The sequence below is a fragment of the Blennius ocellaris genome, assembly GCF_963422515.1.
Source record: "Blennius ocellaris genome assembly, chromosome: 18".
Classification (NCBI taxonomy): Eukaryota; Metazoa; Chordata; class Actinopteri; order Blenniiformes; family Blenniidae; genus Blennius; species Blennius ocellaris.
Window position 1 is genome coordinate 7,099,840 of NC_137667.1, and position 24,015 is coordinate 7,123,854.

The 24,015-nt window shown below is 42.9% G+C and overlaps 1 protein-coding gene across 1 annotated transcript in view; it reads right to left on the reverse strand.

Annotated features, from left to right (window-relative positions):
- Positions 1 to 485: 485 nt before the first annotated feature.
- The window catches only part of akap7 (A-kinase anchoring protein 7), a 41,363-nt gene continuing 17,833 nt past the window's right edge, over positions 486 to 24,015 (reverse strand). Inside the window, exon 10 of the mRNA XM_080513683.1 lies at positions 486 to 1,088. Within this exon, the coding sequence (XP_080369809.1) occupies positions 868 to 1,088 (221 nt within the window). The 3' untranslated portion in view covers positions 486 to 867. The remainder of the gene's footprint in view (positions 1,089 to 24,015) is intronic.

Sequence of the window (24,015 nt, forward strand, 5' to 3'; positions counted from 1 at the left end):
TGGGACACACTGTGTTAATTCAACACTCAAAGCAGAGCTGCATGGAGGAAGACAAACGCATGAAATGTATATAATCAATTTGCTGCAAGTTTAAAGAAGATTAGTTTCGTAAAGAATTCTGTGCAGACCAAACATAAATGACCCATGTTTCACACTGAGGTTTGAAGAAAGCCAAAGAGTCACACTACATCTCCTCGTCAGCCATTAAAATGAACGACCTCCTGTCTGCCAGGACACAAATTCAAAAAACAAAGAAATATATGAAGGCGAGCGAGATGCTTTCTTTCTTTCTTTCTTTTTTAAATCTTCACTTATTTTAGAGAAAGTTTTACAAAAAGGGAAACTAAAAGTCAGTTTTGAACCAAATCGTCAACAAAACCCCCCCAAAAATATGTCTACCATTAAGATAGTTTCTGAGAAGCAGGTCACAGTGAAGCCTACATGCACACGTTTGTCTTGAGAGGCGGGCCCCGTGACGTTTTCTGATTTTGAAAGAGACGGCCGCCGAGAGGACAAACAATGCGTGTTCTGTCAGACGAAGGTACATCGTAGTGGGTCAGATTATAGGCTTTTCTGTCCGGCTTGTTATGGGGGGGGGGGGTCTAGCACTGATCTCAAGCTACATTATCTTGTTAACTTAGTGTCAAGCTCGGTCAGCTGGACGAGTGCTGAGCTCGACGGGCCAGCTGGGTGCGCTGGTCAGCAGATTGTGCCGACCGTGTGGCTGGTCCAGGCTTCCTGGTCCCGGTCCCCGGGCTCTCAGGAAACCAGGCCAAGGTTGATGGTTCTAGTGCTGCTGTTCTCTTCATTGTTTTGTTTTTTTTTGTGTGGTTTTTAATTCAGTCGCTGCGCCGCAGTCCGATGATGTCACTTCCTGTTGTCTGTGGTGAAGTTAGCTGTAGTGTCCGTCTTTGTCGCCGTGTCCCCGGCGCTCCCGGGGGGTTGCACCGCCGCGGCATTAGGTCCGCCCCCATTCTGGAGTGTTTCCTGTTTGTACTGTAGCAAGGCCCGATTCACGGCGTCCTCCACCAATCGCCTGCTGACCTTCAGTAGCTCCGCCTCATCGGGCTCAGGTCGACGACGCCCACCTGGGAGGGAACAATTATAACTGGTGTTAATTATCATGTTCAGTGGCAATAACATATCCAGACACCAAAGTTGATGCACAAATTGCAAAAAAAAAAAAGTTTTTATTTGAATCTCTCCCGACTGACTAAATGATTTTTGTACCATGTATCCATCCATCATCGGCACAGTTTTCTCGCATTCGCGGTCGCCTGAAGCTGGAGCTGACTCCATCTGACAGGGCTCAAAGACAGAGTAACCCTGGACAGGTCTCCAGTCCATCACAGCTCAAACACACTCACACCTTCACATTCATGCCCGCGGGTAATTTCAAGTCACCAGTTAACCGAAACACACTGGACAGTGGGAGAGAAAATCCACAGACGCCTTAAATAGAAGGGTCACAAAGCAGAAAAACAAAGCAGATCTCGCTGTGAGACAAGTGTTGAACGGGAATGATTGACACAGAGAGTTCCAACCAATTCCCCCACTGTCTCTCTATCACAACAGGTATCCCCCCCCCCAAAGGTTCAGTTGTCAGGCCTCCTCCTCTCCATCCTGTACCTGTTCCTCTTTGGTCATATAATCTGCTGATGTGATCTTCGCCTGCACTGCTTGACGGGTGTTCAGCTCCTCATTGCCACCCACTAAACTTTGACAAACGGCAGATTGAATGACTGAAATAAAATCCTGCCTTCAAATTAATTTCCTTGAGGTAAACTGCCATTCAAATTCGCCCTTCACATCGACGGCTCCACGTTTTCCTCCCACCGCTCACATCGAAAACCTTAGTGTCACCCTCTCATTCATCCAGCACATTACCAGAAAAGCCTCCTTCTATTTCAAGAGCATTGACAACAAAGTCTTTCTCATCTTGTCATCAACTCTTATACCTATGACCTCATTGTACCCCCACATTCCATAGAATAAACCTCACAACAGTCTTCTTCCAATTGTTGTTTCATTAATTCTTTTTCTGAAATTTCTCTGTTTTTGTAAAATACATATGGACCTTAATGACCATCCAGACTCACACCACTAACAACATCCCTGAGATTCTTTACTCTAGAGAATGGGATGAATGTGCTTATGACCTTTTCAAACTATAATTAGTTTATCTTGGACCAATGTCTACAGATGTGACCGGAACAAACGATTCCACACTCATCATCACTCAATCCAGAAACAGCAGGAAGATTTGTGGCAGGTACAGAGATGGGGAAACAAATTTCATCTAACAGTCGAAGCTCGTTATTGTACAGCTTGTTCCGCTTCGGAGAAAATGGCAGACACGAAGACAGTAAGATAGAAAAAAAAGAAAAAAAAGAAAGTAGACAGACATATTGCCGGTGAGGAGAAACAGCGAGATGGGCAGAAAGTCAATAATTCATGAAGAAAGATGGTTCTGGAGGCAGGTTGTAAGATGGACAGCCTGGACTGAGCCATTCAGAAAGACAGAAAGAATCTCTCAAGCAGAGCCCGAGACTCAGAGACACACACACACACACACACGCATACACAATACCGCAGAGGCTTTGTACACTGTGTAACAACGTCAACGATTACCAAGGACAGGCGTACAGTCCCCAAGCTAATCTTTGATACCACAGGATCCCACTGGACCTTTTGGCTTGTTTCATCTGAAAGCATTGCATTGCTCCGTTATTCATTACAGACAGAGACGACACGTCCAGACGGCCAGTGGGGTTTGTTGAGGTCAAAACCAAGCCAGAAACCAATATGTGCATTTTTCTTTTAGTCCATTTTTCCTTCCTTGCACGCTTGCCATACCCGCTGCGAGCTACCCCCATGTTTCCCTGGTTTTGCTATTAATATTTCATTTTTAAATTTGTGACCAACAACCTTGAAGGCACAGTGAAATAAGAAAATAGATCTCCTGGGGGGGTTCACTTGTTAATTATTCAGAAATCCGTCATTTTACATTAAAAAGGAAGAAAAAAAAAGAAGCCTCTCGGGTCGTATCATTGGGAGGTCGTGCAGAATGTGGTGTTTCTGTGTCGACCCCTGCATTCGATCGGCTGAAGGCACTTTTGGGTGACCCAATAAAATGTCTCATAATTGCACTCCGCTAATATATAGATCCACAGTAACAAAGAAAAAAATCCTTAATAATTTTTTTTGTTCCATCAAAATGCTGAGTGGTTATTTTGTGCTAAGAACAAAATGTCATTAGTATAACCTATTGTTGAAACGCGTGAAGCGTCTGACATTTTCACTGGGGGGGGGGGTTTCCATTTTTGTGCACATGCACGGTCACTGAAGAAACAAGACCAGAGGTCAGAAGCTCCGCGGGGAGCCTTTCAGACACATCTGACTTTCAGAGCGGCGCCGCACATGAATAATACATACGTCCTTGCCGTATGTATCTATGGGCTGAATGCCACAGTGTCGCGGACGGCGTGCGGTGGACGTCCCGTCAACGTTCACCCGCCGGGTGTTTGGCTGTGGCGACATCTACTTCCAGGCCATGTACGGTCACTGCCACGTGCATGTCCCAGCACCACTTCAAGCAAAGTGAGGCGAAAGTGCGGATTTATGATGTTTATGCAAAAACGTGGAGGCCTGCTAAGAGCCACTTCTTTCAGCCATGTCCTCACATCGACCTCGCTACTCGTATTTTTTTTCTATATTTCTCGCCGAATTGCTCTTGAACGTTTTGTGTTCTTTTGTCGCAACACAGACTTGATTGAGTTGCGATTTCTGAGAAGCGCCACTGTCTCTGCTCCGAGATGCTATTTGATTACCTGTGGGCTGCCTGTTAACCAGAGTGTGACTCACGCTTCTCTGTGTTTGTTCCCCCGGGAGAGCCGCAGACTGCCTTTATCATAAATAAGTCTTTCTAAGGAAAACTGTGGGCACAGTTCTGAGTAACTGAAAGTGGCGCTCCTGGCGCGAGTGATTAGATCAGGTTCACAGTCATTTACATCATGTGGCCCTGCTGCTGCTGCTGCTGCTGCTGCTGCTTCGTATTTCCCAGTCTTAACAATCTGACATTCACCGTTGTAAACCTCCGCTCGATACTGATGACTGCTTCCCGGTTTGTGTGACCAACAGAAATCACCTGGTCGTCACGCTGACAAAATATTTGGTGTTGGGAACAAATTCCTGCTGTGCAAGCTTCCCATGCTAGTGGACTATGGACAAAGCCAGACGATACCAGAGCAATCGCAGGCCAAGCACAATGATTGGATCCCCTTTTAAACGACAATTCAAGTGAAAAAAATGCATTGTGTCCTTAAAGTTTTGTGTTTGTACGCCAAAGTTTTGAGCAACACTTTCACACTCGGGCGACACTCATTCATCTACTGTCTTTGCACGGTGGAAGGAAATTATACTGTCGGTAGAACATGCAAACTCCACGCATGCAAAGCTCAGTATTGAACCAGAGAAATCTGGCTGTGACGGGAGTTTGCCAACCACGGTACCTTCATTCAACCTCATTCCCCAGTGGAAGAGGAACTGATAACAACATAAACTACAAGTATGTTTGTGCATATGAAATTTTTTTTTTTTAATCTGTGGATGCAAATTATTTGATTCAGTTGATTAGAAAACTATGAAAAACACAATTATTTCATCGAACTATTACATTTCTGCCGAAGAAATGTAGGGTTGAAATTGGCTAAACAAGTGAATGCAACACAGTTATTAAATACTCAATCATTTCATCTCGCATTCAGAATTCAAGGTCTCTATAAAGAAAGTTATCAATCATTCATGTTACTGCTCCATGAACCACGAACCTTCTACTCTGATGCTTTCAAAGTGTTTCTTTTTCTCTGATGTGACTATTGTGTTCTAATTGTATTTGTACTGATCTCTGGATGATGGGCTTCAGTTTGTATTCTCCTTTAAAGCTCACTGCTTTCTGCCACGCAGGTCACCATTGTGAATAAGAATTTGCTCTAAGTGATTTACCCGGTTAACAGAAGGTTAAATACAAATAAATGTGTCTGCCTGCACAAAAACAAAACATAGAGATTTGCTCTGCTTCGATCAAAACATTTGGGACAATATATTTTAAGAAAAAAAGACAAATCTAATTGGATGTGGTTAAATGATACTAATTATAGCAAACAAAAACCAAAATAAAAAAGCAAAAAGCAGCAAGATTACGACTTTTTTCATAATCAATCAAATCAAAGTAATCCAATGGTGATGATTGTCATCACAACATAAACCATTGTGAATTTAATTCCTGTGAGATGTTAGTTCATATTTTGTTGGGAGTTAGATTCAGTAGATTCTGAAGATTCAGTCTGCATTTCGGCAAAAAGCACAAATCAGATTTAGTCTAAACTTTGATTTTCAGACATGGGTAGGACTCAAAATCTGCAAGACAAACACAAACATTAAATATTAAATCAGCACATATTATAAACAAACGCAAGATATTGTTGGGTGTTTCATGGATTTTATGTATAGCCTCAGGTAAATGCAGGAAACGCTTTTTTACCTGGCTGACATGTTTCGGCTGCGACTGCAGCCTTCCTCAGCGCGTCGTTAAAAAAAAAAGAAAAAAAAGAGTCCATATATACAGTATGTAGTTAGAACAACAAAATGAACACTATTCAACTCTCGTGGATTTTATCTACTCACAAAACAGCCAAGTCAATAAAAGCTTCTTTGTAGGAAAACATAAAGGAGATAATTTTAGTGCAATATGGCAGTGATTTGAAGGATTAGGCCTCCTGGAGGATTTGGACCCCTGGGCAGCATTGAGAACAAAAAATATTCTCATCTGCATCCTCTGACAGCCATGTTGCCAAAAGCCGTGTGACAGACGAGTATAAATAGAGCGCAGGTGTGTACTTTTTCGGACCAGGAGGCCAGAAGACAGAGCATCATTCATTACACCCATTTGCACACATATACTTGAAACTAGCGTCTTCTCCTATGCTGCTTGAGTCGGTCCTTCGCCGACGATGAACAAAAGCACAGAGGTTCTATAATTAGGAGAATCTCAAAAGTGAATCTATGTACATAGGATCTAGAGATCTGTTCTTGCAAATGAAAATCCTATGTTGGCTAAAACGGTGTGGAACAAGGACAGGCGGAAGGCAGTCAGACATTTCGATTTTTGTCAGTTCAGTGGCTGAACTCTCTCTCGCAGCGTCGTGAACGTGTGAGAAAGTCTTTTATCAGCCTATTCAATCTTGACCTGACAAGGCAAAGGTCTTTATGATGGCAGTTAAGTTCCCCCTCTACGCACGCACACACCAATATTGCACTCCGCCTCACACGGTGCAGTGGACTTTTACTTCTCTCCCAGCTCTGAAGTCTTGTGCTCTCCTCTTTCATGCTCACTCTTTCAGGCTTTCCTTCCCCTCACCGATCTCTATTTATACAAATATATCAGCTCCACTCTCACTACCTTTTTTTTTTTTGTTTGTTTGTTGCTTGCAGTGTTGTCATGGTGACAGAGATGGGAGCCAGACTCGCACTTCAACATTAACAACATACAGGGCATAGCACTGACTTCTATCCACTTTTTTTATTTTTTTTTATTTGGTGATGAAAGGTTTCACTCTTGTGTCGGCGAGTGTCCTCTGGTCTCACACCTGTCTGACCTCTTTACCACCATTACCAACTTTCTGCTACTTCCTTTCTCACATTGTCAAATCCGTCCCTCCCTTTGAAAACTAACAGCTGCATGTTTCACATGAGAACATCTTGAGGAACGAGACAAATGTATTGAAATGTGCAGCAGTAAAATTTTAAACATTTGCCAACAGAATGCTGTCTGGTCCTCGCTCACTCCGGTGTCAGTTCACATACAGCCAGATTTAATCCCAGAGCCCATATGGAGCAAACAAAACCAATTAGTAGATTCTGGTTAAACCTATAACGGTAATAAGATTACTCCGGGATATGCAGTCTTCTGCTCAACAGTACCTCGGTGGCAAATTCAACCAGGCCTGCATCTCAAAATCAATTATTCACTGTCACCCTGGTTGCCGTATTAGTCATCATTGGAATCTATCCATAGTAAAAAAAAAAAAAAAAGGACTTCAAATAGCTTTCTTCTTGTCATCTGTTAAATGTAATTTATTTTCTGTTTCCTATTAAAGCTCTGAACTCAGACTGTTCAGACTCTTCAGTCGAGCTCTCTGACGTTCAAGCCTGTAAACTTGGGCTTAAGCAAAATACTGTCCGAGACTGGAATGAAAGGAACTGAGTGTCTGGCTTTTCTGTGTTGATGCCCTCAAACTACATGATCAAACACGACAAGACTTTCTGTGTGGAGTTGGCATGTTCTCCCAATGTGTGCATGGGCTTTACATTCGGTGCAATTCTTTGAAACCAACTTGCACAGGGAGGTGAATGTGCTTGACTGTCTTGTTTCTTTCTCCTGTGATTGACCGGCGTGGTGCCGTCAGCCATCGTCAGCTGGGATCGGCTCCAGCCCTGACCATGAATTGGATAAATCAGTACAGGAAGTGGATAGATGAAGAAGGAGCTAGAAGAAAAGCCAGTGGTTCAAGTGAGTAGGAAACGTCCCCGGTGGAGTTATGAACGTCTGGACCAACTTGATAGATCAATCAACTGAACCTGAGACCATTAACATCCCCTCTCCCATGTGGCCCAGAGGAATAAAAAGCTATTACAGTGATTCGTCTAGTCTCTCCTTCCTCACTCTACCAAGAAAAGGTTGGAAAGGTGACCGCGTACACTCGCCCTGTTTGGGAATGTGACTATACGTCGTCGGCGAGCTTCCGGGATGAACACGGCCCGGGTGACGGTACGCGTCTGCTCGGCTCCCCCTGGCCTCCGCTCTGCTGTGATTTATGCCGCGCTCTGTTTGAACCTTTCGACGGCGTCGCTTCCCGACTCACTCACACGTGAACTTATCCCGCTCTTCATCTCTTCCCTTCCAGAGAACTCCGCAGCCTGGCTGAGTCGGAGCCGGCGCTCGGCTGAACCCTGCCAAAGATGTCTGCCAGCCGCATTTGATACTTTCAACGTTCCATGACGGTACCGAGCTTTTTATTACAGCCGGATAAGAGAGAGATACTTTAGTGATCCCAGTGGAATGCTTTGTTTGAGCAAATTGCAGCTACTGCTGGAGATCACTATACATAAGCAGCTCTCATCTACATGCAGTAACAACATTAACTCAATATTCAAATGAAAAAAAGTTGAATGAATCACAAGGCGCAGCAGACTATGTGGCTACTGAGCTGCTGTTATGACTAATCTCTTGTTTCTCCAAAACAGCTGATGTTTCAAAGGTCCCAGTAGGAGTCTGGGCGGCAAATTAATGCATCTGACTAAAAGCAGGAGGGAAAAGAGAGAAAGAAATGGGTCGATAAAGAGGAGGAGGAGGAGGAGAAGGAAGCCTTATGGGACCAGAGTAAGTACCTCCTCGATGGAGGTTTGAGCGAGGAAAGAATAGGGACACAGAACAAGGTGGAAAAGATGAGACTGGATTCATTTGAGGAGAAAACAGAAGAGTGAGGTGAGAAAGGGCAGAGAGCCTTTTGGCCGAGGAGACAGGGACCAAGATGGTGAGGCAGTTTCCTCAGGAAATACCAGAGGCTCTTCAGGACTCACGATACTGGCTTCAGCAAATTTGCAGTATGTTTACACTTTTCCTCGAGACAGATCCTGTCCCGGTTAGTGGCTGAGTTAAAAGAATCTGCCCATGCATTGTTAACATTAAACCCAAGGTAGTCTGTTAAGCATGACAAGCACAACCCCTGTTCCCACACTGCTTGAAAAAAAAAAAATCTGGCTTTTGCGCACTCGATTTAGATTAATCCAGTTAATTAAACATTTGGCCAGAGGATGTGATTTTTTTTTTTTTTTTTTTGAGTGGGGAGTAGTTTATGGGCCTGCAGGGATCACCATCCTCCCCAAATGGCCTCCAATAAGCAGTGAAACTACAGCAGGATTAGGGACATGGCAGTGGACACTAATTAAAGGTAAAACAAAAAAAAACTGGAAACAACACTTAAAATGTGATGAAATTCAGCAGCCTTTTAAAAGATTGGATTCTTTCCTAATGCGGCCTAATTTGTCTGCTTTTTTTGACTTTTCCAAAAGAGGAAACGATTTACATTCCAGACTTTCTCTCCTTGGTGCCCGAACAATGGGACGGAGTGCGTTCGTGACTAAACGTGTGCAAGGCCTTCCCTCTGCTCTGGTGCACCGGTGACAATTTCATGGCCGATAAAGTCCTTCATTCACTGTGAACAACACACATTCATGCCTTTCAAGATCCCAAATGAATGAGAAAAGGAAGAATGGAGGTGCAGACAAGTGGTGCACCTTCACAACGGGAACAACAGGTGGTTGTGTGACGATGAAAACTGCTTTTAGAAATACAGAGTTTCTTTGATGGATACATTTTAACATTATGTCTTATCCCAAGGAAAAGAAACCAACATCAAAAGAACTATTTAAAATTGTAGTTTTACGTTTGGACTTTGAATTGAACTTCTTCTTGCTCCATTTCAGACGCAAGCAGTCCTTAATGACTTAAACATTCTCAATGAAATGTATTTAAACTTGACTTCCTAGACTTTTAAATATTACATTTTCTACTGAGTGTTTATTTATTTATTTATTTTTTACAAATTTGATGCTGAACTTACAAATTGAAGTCTAAATATTAGATAAATTCTATATAAATATTAGATAAATACTATAACTGATCATTGAAATAAATCAGGTTGAGATCAGTCAATGATTCAACCAAACGTGATTTATAAAGCACTTTTCAGACAGATGAAAAAAAAAAAAGTTAAACAGTTCAACAATACACCTGCACACAGACACACAAATGCATGCACCTATTCATAATGAATATAATCCAAAACATTTAATGGAAATCAGTAATAAGTGGAAAAAAATACAATACAAAGGTGAAAGAAGTAATAAAAAAAGAACAAATAGTCCAAAACTAAATGTTAATAGATACACAAATGTAATTAAATTGTTATAACACTGAAGCAGTCAGCGTGGAGCAAAATGCTCTGATTAGATAGCAACACCTCATTAATCGCAAAATTGTAACCCGAACTACCCGAACCAGGGCCTGAACCCCGACTCCAATCTGTATGTCTGTCCTGTCCTTTTCTCCTCTATCCTGTCACCCCAACCAAAATAGCAGAAATCCGCCACCTCTGAGCCTGATTCTGCAAAGGTTTCTTCCTGTTAGAGTGTTTTTCCTTTCCACTGTCGCCTATGCTTGCTCATGTGGATTTGTTGGGTTTCTGAAATGACATATTTCTCCATCGGTTCATCTATTTTTTTTAATCACATTATCTTGCTCAGGCTCGCAGGGCGCAGGAGTCGATCCCCACCACTGGAACTGGAAATATCATCACTGTGATGTGAGAGCGTGAACCGCCGCACCTCTGGTTGACCCCAGGATCATTACTGATCTTTTAAGAAGCAGCTGCCTTCTTCCTCACTGAAATCATGTAAGCTCAAGCTTGAATGTTTAAACACCACTGCTTGGAAAAACAAAGTGTCGGCTCAAACACTGAAAATGTAGAACATAAACTATTGACGCCTGTGGTTTGCTCCGATGAGATTTTCAGAGAAACGGCGTTCAAACGTCTGAGTTGCAGTCCCGATTAGTCATGAAGGATTATCAAGCAACATGCGTTTAATTAGTTTGGCTTGAATGATTGTAATCTTTTTCACAGTATCTTAGAAAGAAAGAAAACATTCAACGACAGTCACTACAAGACATATAAGGAGATATGTAGAAAATAAATACCAGGACCAACTTGATAAATGAATAAACTGAGAGACCATAATCATCCCGTGTCCCGCGTGAGCAGTTCTTTCTTTAATTGTAAATTGTAAAGTAAACCAGAGTCTGTCTGTTACGTCTAAAAATCAAAGACGACATTAAAGCCTTGGAGCTGGACAGGTGTGTGTGTGTCCTGTGATCCCTGCTTGACTGTACATCAAATGAGCCGTCTGGCCTTTTCTACTGCGAACAGACGGCTAAAAAACACACTACGATTGAATTTTGACATCCTTTGGTACGTAGCCTCTGTGGCAGACGACGCGTCGCACCCTGGTCCGTGAGCTCAACACCCAACAAGCCTGATCAGCCGGATCCGCCTGAGCCTCACTGTGACCGGCACAAAGTGTAGTCTCGGTGATAAAACTGGACAAGTAAGATGAGCCCAATTAAAGTGTCCCATTTCAATCGATGAAACATGACCTTCGAGTACTTAAAAATGAGCTGTGAGTCTTTATAAAGAGTAGTGATAGTGAGCAGAGGCCCGTTTCTAAATGTCGAGATTAAACTGTGTCTGGCCAAAAGGAGACGCTGGCTGCTGTCCAGTCGGTTATTGGCACAATCCAACACCGGGGACTTAAAAAAAAAAAAAGAAGGAGTAAGTGAAACCCCCTTATTGATTACAACCTATAAAAAAACAGACACTGAGCTCTTGCCATTTGTCTTTATAGAACTAAAAGGTAGTCCCCTATTCCCTCCGGCTCGGACTCGGGGAAGCGAGCTGTAATTTAACCCCCCTCTGTGCTGGGATCTGACCGGGCAGTGACGAGGACCCGAGGAGTTTAAACACAGAGAAGCACCAGAATGAGAGAAGAAAACTTGGCATCGAGGCCTGAATGAAAGAAAAAGGGATGAAATAATATACACTGCATGCATGTCTTCCACTCCACATCTCTGTCTCTCTTTTGTGTCCCCTGCTTATGTGACGTGCACAAGTACAGAGCTGAATATTTAACATATTGCTGCAACACGAACCGTGCATAATCAAGGTTATTCCTATTCTGATGACATAACTAATGCAGGTGAAGAGCTCATGCAGTAGACAACCAGAGGCTGAATCCCGCTTCATATGTGCAACTGCAGACACGCTGTGTGAACAAAGCTGTGAAAAAAAAAAAAATGATAATAAATTCAGTGTTACGACAGGAGCTGTTTCATATTACACGTGGCACACAATCCCAGTAATAACTGCTTTGAGGCATAGTGTTTGAATTATATGCAAATTGCATTCAGGATGGCGAGTATAGAACCTGCTGACTGCAGTAACATAAGGAGCGTTTAACAAGAAAGGAGAGGTGAGATAAACAGCCACGACCTCTCCGAGAGCGCAGCGAGGGAGCGACAAAACAACCGCTTATCACGGTGCAGTGCAGCGACGGGCCTGTTTGGACAGCTTTACTTTAAACCCGAGCAGTTATCAGGCCTTCGGTTCATTAGTCACTTTGTTTGTTTAACACACAGCAGGACTTTAACAAGTGATCCATACATTTGAATTACATTTAGTGGGAAGGGAGGGTATGAAGTCACATTTCAATCAGGCTGCCAATGACATTTCTTTCTTCAATTAATCAACTAATATCAGTGAATACTATGAGCTGAATTGTTGTTTTGTCTCTACATCTCAGAAGCAGTAGGCAGCAGATATTTGCCATTTTCTTCATATTACACAACAGTAATGAGAATGGAAACAGGAAGAGAGCTGAAACTCTCATTTGATTAAGCTGCAACTCTAAATCACTATTATCGTAAATTAATGATTTAGAGATAGCCAATATATGGCTTCAGTGTGGAGTGTAATTTTCCAAAGAATGGAAGGGGGGGGGGGGGGGTTTAGATGTAAACACTCATGATGATTTAATTGAGGATTCTGAATATTAACAGAATCAGAGAGCATTGGTACAGGCATACCAATAAGACACATTTTCTTCAATATCAGCCAAAGCACCTGCATTTATGAGAAAAAAAAAAGTATAAAGCTTTATCACTGTCATTTCATGGAGGGATATCAAACTCACTTTAGTCCAGGGGCAACCTACAGCCCAGTTTGATCACAAAGGGCTGGAGCACCAATACTGACTGAGAATGTTGAATTTTAACTATTTTCTTTTACAGAATCTAAAATGAACAACTTTATAATTCTAAATAAAAAGAAGTGCAAGTGCCCAGGGGTTGTAAGTTTGAGATTCTGAATTTAAATTTAATCCTAGCATGACACTCCGGCACTGCATGAACATCAGTTTTCTCCCCGAAGCTCTTGAACTGCAGCGTCAGAGGGTTAACATTTTAAGAGGCCAATTACAAATGGGTAACCCAACCACCCGGAACGACAATTCAGAGCTTTTATTTGCTTAAGTCAATAAATGACTTGCATGGCAATATCTGGATCTAATAAGTAACATAAATCAAAACCAGATGAATTGAATAATCAATGAGAAGCATCTCACAGGAGGAGAGAAAAAGAGAGAGCAAATCAATGAGGAACGTGCAAGGTCGCTGTCTTTAATTGAAGTTTTGTGTCAAATCGGGACTCAAATTCACGTTCAAATGTTTTCTATAATAAATGATCCAACAATTAACTTTCAAATTTCTCGACATTGATCTGTCAAACTGTGTCGCTCCGCCCAGACGAAGACAAGAAGTCAACGTTGTATTTCTAACATCACTATTCATCCACGTGTCAGTATTTGTATGTAGGCGGACTCTGGTGTGTGTCTGTGTGTGTCATCACCTGCAGTGGCTGCCAACTACCACTGTGCAACGCCTCGTCACACTGGTCATGGCAAAAATCATAAACTACACTACAAGCAGTCATGCACACACTTGACACACTCCTACACACACGTCTTGTTGTGCTCGGGGGGGGGGGGGGGGGGGGGGGTAACTGTCACCACACCACAGGGGTAGCATCTGACCTACAGTAACCCCCCCCTCACACACACACACACACACACACACACACACACACACACACACACACACACACACACACACACACACACACACACACACACACACACACACACACACACACACACACACACACACACACACACACACACACACACACACACACACGCTGGTCTGGCTCCCTCTCCTCGGCTCTGCCTTTGTTTCACAGCCACCGTTTCTCTTAAAGCTCATTCTCTCGCTTCTTTTCCCTTCGTTAGGCTTCGCCCCCTGCATCACGCTTTCCCCCCCATTCTCCCTCCGTCTCTTTGAGCTCAGAAGTAGGGCACAGTGGCTCGACTGTTTATAGCGCTGCAGCTGCAAGCGAGAAACGAGTGAGGAACACATAGGGGAAGGCACAGGGGAGAGGAAGAGAGCAGTGGAGAGGCACAGGAAGAGCATGCAGCAGTGTGTGCACACGCGGTCCAGTTTAATATTAATGTCTTTACCGGTACAGTGTGGAATAAGAACAAATATGCATCTACACAAGCGCCTATTTTCAGAACCGCCAGTGTCAAAGTCTTCATTTATGACTTGTGAAGTACATCTCATGCACACACAAACTGCAGATGGTGCAAATTATAGGATTTTTTTTTTTTTTTAGGCTATAACCTTGTTTAATCATTAATCCAACCAGCATGTTTGCAGCACTGTAAAGCTGCATGATGAACCCTCTAACTTGAAATCTGAGTGCCAGGGAATAAAAACTGTTAAAATGATAGGAAAGAGTTCAAACTGTATATGTTAAAATGTGAATAAGATCGATTTCTATTTCTTACACTACAATGAAAACGAGGCAAACAAGTTTCTAATCCAATTCACACTCACAGTCTCCGTGAGCTGAAGCTTCTCTTTCACCACAGTCAATCTATACCACACTGTCAACCACAGCACGATACAGCTTTTAAGCTACCTTCCACTCTTTACAGGAAAAACACAATTAGCTTTAGTAAAATGCTATACTATTAAGCATAGATTGACTATCTTCTTCAGAGTAGTAAAGCACAGTAACAGAGTGGTATTCCGATATCGCATAACAAAACAACATTCCAAAACCAAATCAGCTGGTCTCCTGACTTCCATATTTACAGACTGTAACAAGAAAAGGACATGGCCTTGTCCCAAATGGTTTCAAATTCAGACTCACATGAAGTCAAAATGCTTTATTTGAGCTAAGTTACACGAGGGCTTTGTCCCTTTGAAAGAGAAGCCCCCCCCCCATGAAATAAATGGCCCATGAACACAAGATTTGGTATGCAAAGCTTTTTTGCAAATATGAACCTTGTAAAAAGGGGGGGGGGGGGGGTTGTGTTGTAATCGGATAAACACAGTACATTTTACACATCATCCCAATCCCTTGCTTACTCAATCGCAAATCTAACAGACACTAAAGCCGCTGTGGAACAAAGAGGAAGGAATCATATCACTCCAAGCTTTTATCAAACCACTAGCTGCACCAGTAATTATCCTCCAGAGCTCGTTTCATTATACATGACCTGAAGATGAGCGACCACTTTTACGTCTTCATCACTGTCAATACAGAGGAACCTTCAGGCGTTTACTTAAAGCACATATCAATCTTATTTTTTTTCTTTTATCAGACCACAAGTAACACTGGTACTCAGAAATGTCCTCTCGGGAAAGAAACATGTGGCCGGACCGAGATCTCAAGAGATCAGACCAGACTGTGTCACATGGCGATGAGCTGATAACTCAACTGCTGTGCTTCTCACAGTGCGGGGCGGGCGCCTCTCCTGGGGGCACGAGAGAGCGTCAAGGAGGTCACTACAGCAGAGGAAATCTGCAGATCCAGGAGATGCTCTTTCCAAACTATATTTCTTGTCTTTATTCGCAGAATGAATGATGCTTTCACTAACGTATAGATCTCAGCAGCCATAAACAATGAAGTTGGTGATTCTGGGAGGGTGCTATGTGGTTACTCCACCCACCTTTAATGTCTCCAACACCTCCAGATAATGCAAGGTTTCATCACCCCACAAAATGAGTTGCATGCACAAGACTGGTTGTTTTAAAAGCATCCTATTGAATATACTGTACGCTGAAATATTTCATATTGAATGTCAATATAAGTGTGTGTGTGTGTGTCTGCCACGTCAAGGCCAACTGTATTCAAAATGTATCTCGGTACTCGAGGCCTGCAGCTCACACAGAAAATCGACTTTTCAATGACACAGAAGGAACCTTGTACTCAGAAGCAAACTCTTCAAATATTTGAATTGATATGATTTTGCACTGTTAACTCAAAGCACAGAGGCACTCTTCTTTTTGTTACCCTGCAAGTTATGACATCAAGACGGGAATAACTCTGGAAGGTAGTGGTTTCTTAAGAATACAAAAGTATTCCAAAATCGATGATTGAAAAAATGACTCGAACATTTTTTTCATGATTTAAATTGTGATCTCCCTTGAAGGCTCTTCAGCCATCATTTTTTTATTTATTTTATTTTTTTCATGAAGGAATCATTGGTGGTCCATTTCAAAGGTACATTGCAGAGTTTTTTGTAATGATAGTAGCGCCGTGGAGCAATACGTGAATTGTGAAATCATCCCTGTTTCACTTGTGCGCACCAGCTCGCACCATCGCATGAGTATGCAATTAAAAATGTGCTTGTCAGTTTCACGAGACACTGCTGAGCAACAGTTGGCAGAAGTGATGACGAACGCTGGAAAACATCAATTGAACGCAGGAGAGAGGCAATCGATCAGATTTCTTTCATTTGAGCTTATCTCTGCAATCGCATCCACCATGGAAGGAGACTCCACTGGTACGTCTTCGCCGTTTCTTCTGAAGTTGCCCGTTTGAGCGCTCACACCCCAATCACACTAAACTGTGAGCTGCGACATGTCAATCATTCCACAAATTGCTGAACAGAAGCAACGCTGAGCTGCGCACCAATGCGACGCTGTGGTGGCTCGACTAAGTGACCGTGCCTGACCATCTGCAGGTCACGCACAGTCATGCATGTGGCGCGCGTTCTCACATGTAAGACAGCTGATATGGAGCCCCAGCTGTGTGCGGTCTCTCCCCGCACTGCATGCACACGTTCTCTCCCAGCGAACGGCACCGCTGAGTGTATCAATCCAATAGGTTTCTCCTACAACACACACACACATACACACACACACCCACGCATGGAGACGCTTACTGATTTTCTCCTCGGCTTGGGAGAATGGGAAGCAGCACAGTTGACCCATGGCGCCTCCTTCCCTCTCCTCCTGTTCCCCTCTCCCCGCTGTTGCCCCTGGTTTTCCACAGCCCCTCTGACTGACACAGATGGGAGCGAGAGTCCCGCTTCTATCCCCCCTCGCCCCCGCTCTTTATCCTCCTATATTTTCGCCTCCGCTGTCACTCGTTGTTCCCCGCTCCAAAAGGCAAGATGAACCCGGTGAGGATGGAGGAAACAAAAAAAGAGAAGAAGAAGAAAAAGAAAAAAAAAAACCTTCCTTTCCCTCAGTGCAGCCCGGGGAAGCCACGGCGAAGAGACAGACGCTGAAAAAAAAAATGAACGAGCGGCTCCTTGCTCTTGCTCTACTTTGCACTGACACAGGGAGGAGGGGGGTGTGTATCATACAGAGAGAGAGAGAGAGATAGAGAGAGAGAGAGAGAGAGAGAGCGAATGAGCGAGAGAGAGAGAGAGAGAGAGAGGACCTGGAAAGACAATGAATGGGAGCGTTTCTCTGTTTAGGGGAGAGAAAGAGTAATTTTTGCAAGTGTGTGAAGTGGAAAAAGGGGAGGAGGGGTGTGTATGAGCACATGAAAAAGTGTACATGTGTAGAACTAGATGGTGACAGAGGATGTGGGCTGTGCAGTGTGAGCGTGCTTGACTGGGTGTGTATGCAAGAAGGAGACCGAGTGGGCATGCTGTGGAGTGTGGAAGAGGAAAAGGGAGCGGTACGTACGAGAGGAGACCGGCGGACACTTTGTGGCGGCGTGGAGGGGGAGGGGGGGCTACAAGTCCCGCCTCTTCTCATCACTGTAGCTTGAATAATGTTTTTTTTTTTTTTGAATAGCCGGCAGCTGCAGCCCCGCAAGTGCGTGGATTTGTGTTATTTATGAGACCGGTTGGTGGAGTATGGAGGCGTTCAAATTGTCAAAAAAACAAAAAAAACCCCAACAAAATCACATTAGAGCTCCTCTTAAAAAAAGATTTTATAAAAAAAAAAATAGGCCAAATCTGATTGACACTGCAAGCAAAAGGCTACAGGAAAGGCTTACAAGGAGCTTATCTGTAGTTTTTCATTTATATCTAATATATTTAATATTATGAATGAAGCAATCATTCACAAAAAGCTGAGATTCTGATGAATAATTCAAATATTCAGTGTTGTGTTCGCAAACACTTGGCTGCCACGGTTTTTCAGCATTTCTTCAGAGACTATTTTCTCCTTTGGGGCGACCACAGCAGATCATCTGCTTCCAATACCCTTTTGTCTCCATCATCCTCCTTAACATTAAATCCATCGCCTGGATGTCCTCCTACACTGCATCCATGAACCGCCTCCAATCGCTAGACACACAGAACCAAACCGCCTCGACCTCGTCTCTCTCATTTTCCCACCATATCACCCAGAATATATTCTTATATTCTAGATGCTTAGCAGAGCTCCAAAGTACTACAAGTTTTATTTACACTACTACTTTGTTTCCCCCCCCCCCCAAAGGTGACAAAATACAGAGATATGATTAAAGAAAGCCTGGTCGAAGGTCACGTTAGAGAAAACAGTCAGAAGGTGGTATGACACAATGGGAACATTTATCCATACACAGGCCCTCCAGTGATATTTCATGGTCCGCACCACAAAGTTGTGGAGACTTCAGTCAGATCAATGCAAGGAAGAGAAGACGAATAACAGCCAAACAAACCCTTTGTCCTCGCACGCTCTCTGCTACTAAGTGACAGACAGCCGTAACGAGAGGATCAATAATGCGACATTTACACGGGTAAATTATGACAAATCACACACCAACATGCTAAGGATACAACACACTACAATCAATTATAATGTACGAAAGACTATTACGGCCACTTGTGAGAAAAAACATTACAGGAGGTTGATGGGTTTTTTTTTTCTTCTTGAAATTGTATTTGGACTTTATTCTTGACATTTCAACGTTTTTCTAGGAATGCACCAAGAAAAAAAAAGAAAAGTACCTCCTGTCATTTTTCTTTCTTTCTCATGAGTGGACCTAATGCTCTTCCGTAATACTGACTGAAAATAGTAGTAAACCTTGAAGCCTGACAACCTTTATAATGGACACACAGCAGATTCTGTGCAACTCTCAGATTTTTGATGGACAACTTCAATGCATAATATTAGTTTGTAATATGAGTAAGTTGCACAATTTCTAAGCCAAAGTTAAATCCCATGTGAAATTCTGATATGTAATTCTTTTGAGTGTTTTTTACCTCACCACAAACCGTTACAATGTTATGAATGGATAAACAAGCACATAAGAAGACAAAACAGTTCTCTATTTGATGTCACTGTCACTAATGCGCATTACCGCGGCTTGGTCTCCACTTCAAATGGCTGTATAATGTCTGCAGGCTTGGTAGGATCATTGCATCGAGACAGAAGTAGATCAGTCACGATGTGACATATGCTCCGGTACTAAAGACAGTTTTCTCTGTTCAGACTTAGCAATGCACTTCGTACAATGACCTCAAGGGGCGACCGCAGTCAGAGCTCAATGTGACAATGATTGAAAGCTTCATTCCGACAAAGGAAAAAACAAATATTCTGATTTATATCATCTGCTTCTGAAATGTGGTGTGATGACGATGTGGGAGTAAAAACGGGCCATCTGACTTGTGTTTCTCAAACAGCTTTCAGCTGCTGTGCCGTGTGTGCAGAAAGCATAATCCTTGTGACGCTTTCTGTACAGAGACACTTGATTCAAACCTGCGGACGGCTTAATAAACCGTAGTATTGCACAAAGAGGCCTGTCTTGCTCTGCAAGGTAACTGCACTGTAGCTATTGTTTCCTGCAACAATGATGAGCCAACCACTTGTCTATCTTGTCACACAAGTTCAAATCTCAAGCTGAAACAGACTCACGGAAGAATCGTCGAGCACATTTAGTAAAAGCGCTGATACGGATTCCAGTTCAAAGTCATAACTACATCTCAAAAGTGCTCATAATGTTGGAATTCCAAGTACAACATTATTACACATACATAGTTTGGTTTCCAGTCAATTTAGCCGTCTCTGTCTGCAGCATCGAATTGCCATGAGCGATATTGTACGAGACAACGAGGAAGCAGCGAGACAGGTGATTAGAGATTACAGACGCAGCTTTTCATCCAGAAGGCCTTCATTCAAGCCCCCTCAAAAGCTCCCTTCAGAGACTCTGCTGATGAGTCCTTGAGCAGGCAATGACTCTCCACCAGTTGCAGGGATACAATTGTGTAGCAGGTTAGTGGATGAAACCGGCAGCCCGGGGCCTGGTTAAAACCAATCTCTGTTTGTGACTTTGACGGGAGGATTAGAAACGAGGGAAAGGGGGAGATAACCACAGGTTTGTATGGCAGAGAGTGCAATGCATTGACACAATGGATTTTACAGCCACTTAATGCAAACTTCGCCATGACAATTTAGTATTAATTATGTCGATTAAAATAAATCAAAATGTCGGGGGAATTCATCGATTTTAGCAATACAAATGTAGAGAGCACTTGGGATTTTGGCTTTCACAAATAACATTGTGAAGCATTTCACACTGAGCTCAGCTGTGTCGGTCGACAGTGGAGACTTGTCTCCGACAGCAGCATTCAGCTCACAGCTGTGACTTAACGCAAGCACGCGCGCACATCCATGCAGCTGCGATGATTGCTTTTCTGTGTGGCTCAAGTGTTACTACCGAGGAGGCCTGATTATTATAGAGTGTCAATTACACTAACAACACACATATGTGTTGCTACGATGGACACATCACATGCGGTGCTTCCATGATTTGTGCTTTATGAATTATGTTATTATCCAAGCTCATTAACCAGGGATAAGCCTCGCTTTCATTAACAGCACGGGATCTCGCAACGACTTTATCTCACCAAGACACATTTCTTTCCTGCTAGTTTCGCAATAATTTGAAAATAATGAGTACGGCTGAAATGACGGTTGTACGCTATCATGTGCTAGTGTGTGAGAACTAGTTTTAGTGCACTTATCTCATCTTCACAACACAGAAAGAGCTGGATTAAAAAAAAAAAAACCCAACCTCCAACACAACAGTGATGACTTTGTTCAGCCACTGTTCCCTCAGCACTTAGTCACAAGACAGGTTATACAAACAGGGAGAGACTGATAACTGCAAGTCGCAGATCCCAGGGATTTCACCCTGCTTTAAAGCTTGGTACACCAGTTTGTCGTAGTACTTAACGACTTTGATTAACTGCAAGCATTTGAGCATGGAACCTGCATGAAGCATGATGTGCACTATCAGAAGCACACAACAACCTTAACATGTGTTTCAGTACTGTGAAGACGAAGTGCGTCATGCCTGGCATTTTCACAATACTACAGTATTGTTTTTCTTTACACTATACATGCTGGCGACAGCAGTTTAAACAGATCTAACCGAGAGGAACAGTCGCCATCAGCTTTTATTACACCTTTATTACTACCAGTATCAGGACTGGTCTACCTGTCCATCAGCAATATGTACATAGTCTTTTTTTTATTGCTGGTTTGTTCAGCCACTTGTGCTAGAACTTCCATTTTTACACGCAAACACACTTGAACACGCAGACACACATTGTTTACCACAATAACCTTCACAGACCTGCACAATAGTGCCTTGTATTTCTGCAGCAATTAAAATACTACATGATTATTAGAAGATTGAGAATCAAGGGATTCCTTAGACAACCTAACTAAATAGTGCTAAGTTTTGAGTGTTTTCCTTGTTAGACCAGCCAACTATTGTTATCTAACATCTTCCTCGACCGAGAAATGTGTCGCCAGGACCATCCCCAGGTAAAAGTGCTTGGTGCTTTTGTATTCCCGCCCCCCCGGACTTAAAATGATGATCACTTCTGATTACATGATGTAAATATTCTCCATATAGATTACAGCTCTCCCTCAGACTGGAAGAAATGCCGCCATTTGGAAGGATTTTATTTCCACCATCGCACATCAGAAGACTTATAATCCCAATGACAAAGAAAAAGAAACTATTTATATGCAATGCACATTTCAGCCATGTTTACCACTGAACTGAATGAGCTTCTCTGTAAAATGTGAGTCTTTGATTTTGCATTTTGATAAGATCAGCAACAGGCAAGGCTATCCGATCACACTGTGAACTGTTACCATTAATTTTTCCATTAGGACAATACAAACAATGCACATTTTTGCATTTGTTAGGCTGGTGATGTAGCCCGTGTGCCTCCCTGAATCATTTCATCTCTCCCACACATTACAGTGTAAACAACAGGACTTCTTGTGCTGGTGTGGGTTTATCGTTTCATTTACTTTACTTGACAAGCTTGATAATGGCAAGCAGTGCAACATTTACATAAAATACTTACACAATATATATAGTGCCTTTAGTTGTGGCTAATATACAGTCTAGTGAGAAGGAGTGCATGGCTGGTTTACTCTCACAAAAACATGCGCTTTTAAGTCAGTTGGTAACTTTAAATTCTTGTTAATGCATTTCTTCTGTCTCTGTGTTTGCCCCCAAAGTCATTAACTTAATGCTTTCCACTCACCATGCTGAACAAGCCAACCAGCGAGTTACCAGCTGGTTTAAATACGACCCCATCTGAAGAGTTTTCTGCTTTTTTGACTCAGCTGTGCAGAGTGAGGCTGTGGGCTTTCTGTTCTGTCCACTGCTGGGACAGCTTCAGGTTATTTGCATTATTTACATATCTCTCTGTTCTCTTTCAAATGGAAATTGTTGGAAGCCACTGAGGGAAATGGATTTGCATTTAAAGAAAGAGAGCTTCTGATTCTGTGAATTTAAAGTTACGTATCGTACATTTCATTGCAGATCAGAAGAAAAACAGATCAAGTGATCAATTTAATTTTACAAATTCCATTTATTTCACGTGTTGCAGCGGAAACATAAAAAAAAAAAAAATCAAGGTTTCTTGAACTATCAACTTGTGCATGACATTTAATCAGACATTAAATCAGAGGCCTCGCACCAGGCTGTCTGAAGAAAAGGGACATTTTAGTTGGTTTCAGGTGATTCTCAGTGCATCTGACACAAAACGACCTGAGAGATTTCTCTTTTTCCAGACCTCAATCCAATCTTCTGTCTCTTCTCAAACCACAGTTATTATAATGAACATTCCTTTCTTTCCTTCTCTTAGCCTCAAAACATCTGAATCCTTCTCCCTTGGACCCACTTCATCCCTCATCAACCTGCCTCCAATATTGAGCTCCGGTTCAGTCGCCTGTTTAATGTCACCTTCACTCAGACTCCCAATTCCCCCCCCCACACCGTCTGTCTGGCCATTCCATCTGCCCATCGCAGCCTCGCTATCGGTTTAATTCTACTGCTTCTGCGAGCCCCGTCGTCTCTGTCCTCTGCCCTTCTCTTCCAACGCTCATTCATCATTCTTGTTTAATCTCACTTGGTCCCCCTCTCACTTGTCCTTCCGTTCTCCCATCTGCACAGTCAATGTTGCATCACGTTCTCCCGTGTCCTTCTCTGTGCTGTCCTTTCTCACATCCTTAATCTTGCTCCAACAGGACTTTCTATCCTCTTATAGAAGCTAGCGCGACTTGTCTGCTGCTTATTATTTGCTGGCCTAAACCAGACTTAGATAGATAATTGCTTCGACCACACCAGGCAGGGCCTATCTGCTACGAGAACACATTGAGGATCCAGGTGGATCTTGTTCAGTGAGGAGCACAATAATTTGACTCCATGGTATTTCTGTCCTTTGAGATGTCTACAGTGTCAGTTCGGCTTTCGGAGAATTAAATATTGGTTGATTTGACCAAGACGCTTGGAAAAGTACAGGTTGAACCGGTATCAATCAAACCTTTCTGTTTTTTAAAGCCCACATATGACAGCGAAGGACTCCTAGGATATCACAGCAGGCATCATGTTCTCACACTCTGTCACATTCTCAACTGTGTACGATGAAATATCTCCTTCCAGTAGTTGTCAGAACTGCAACACAAGGGGAAAGTTGCCTAACTTGCCTCGGAATCTCTCACTGATGCTGTGAAGGTCTCCTTGC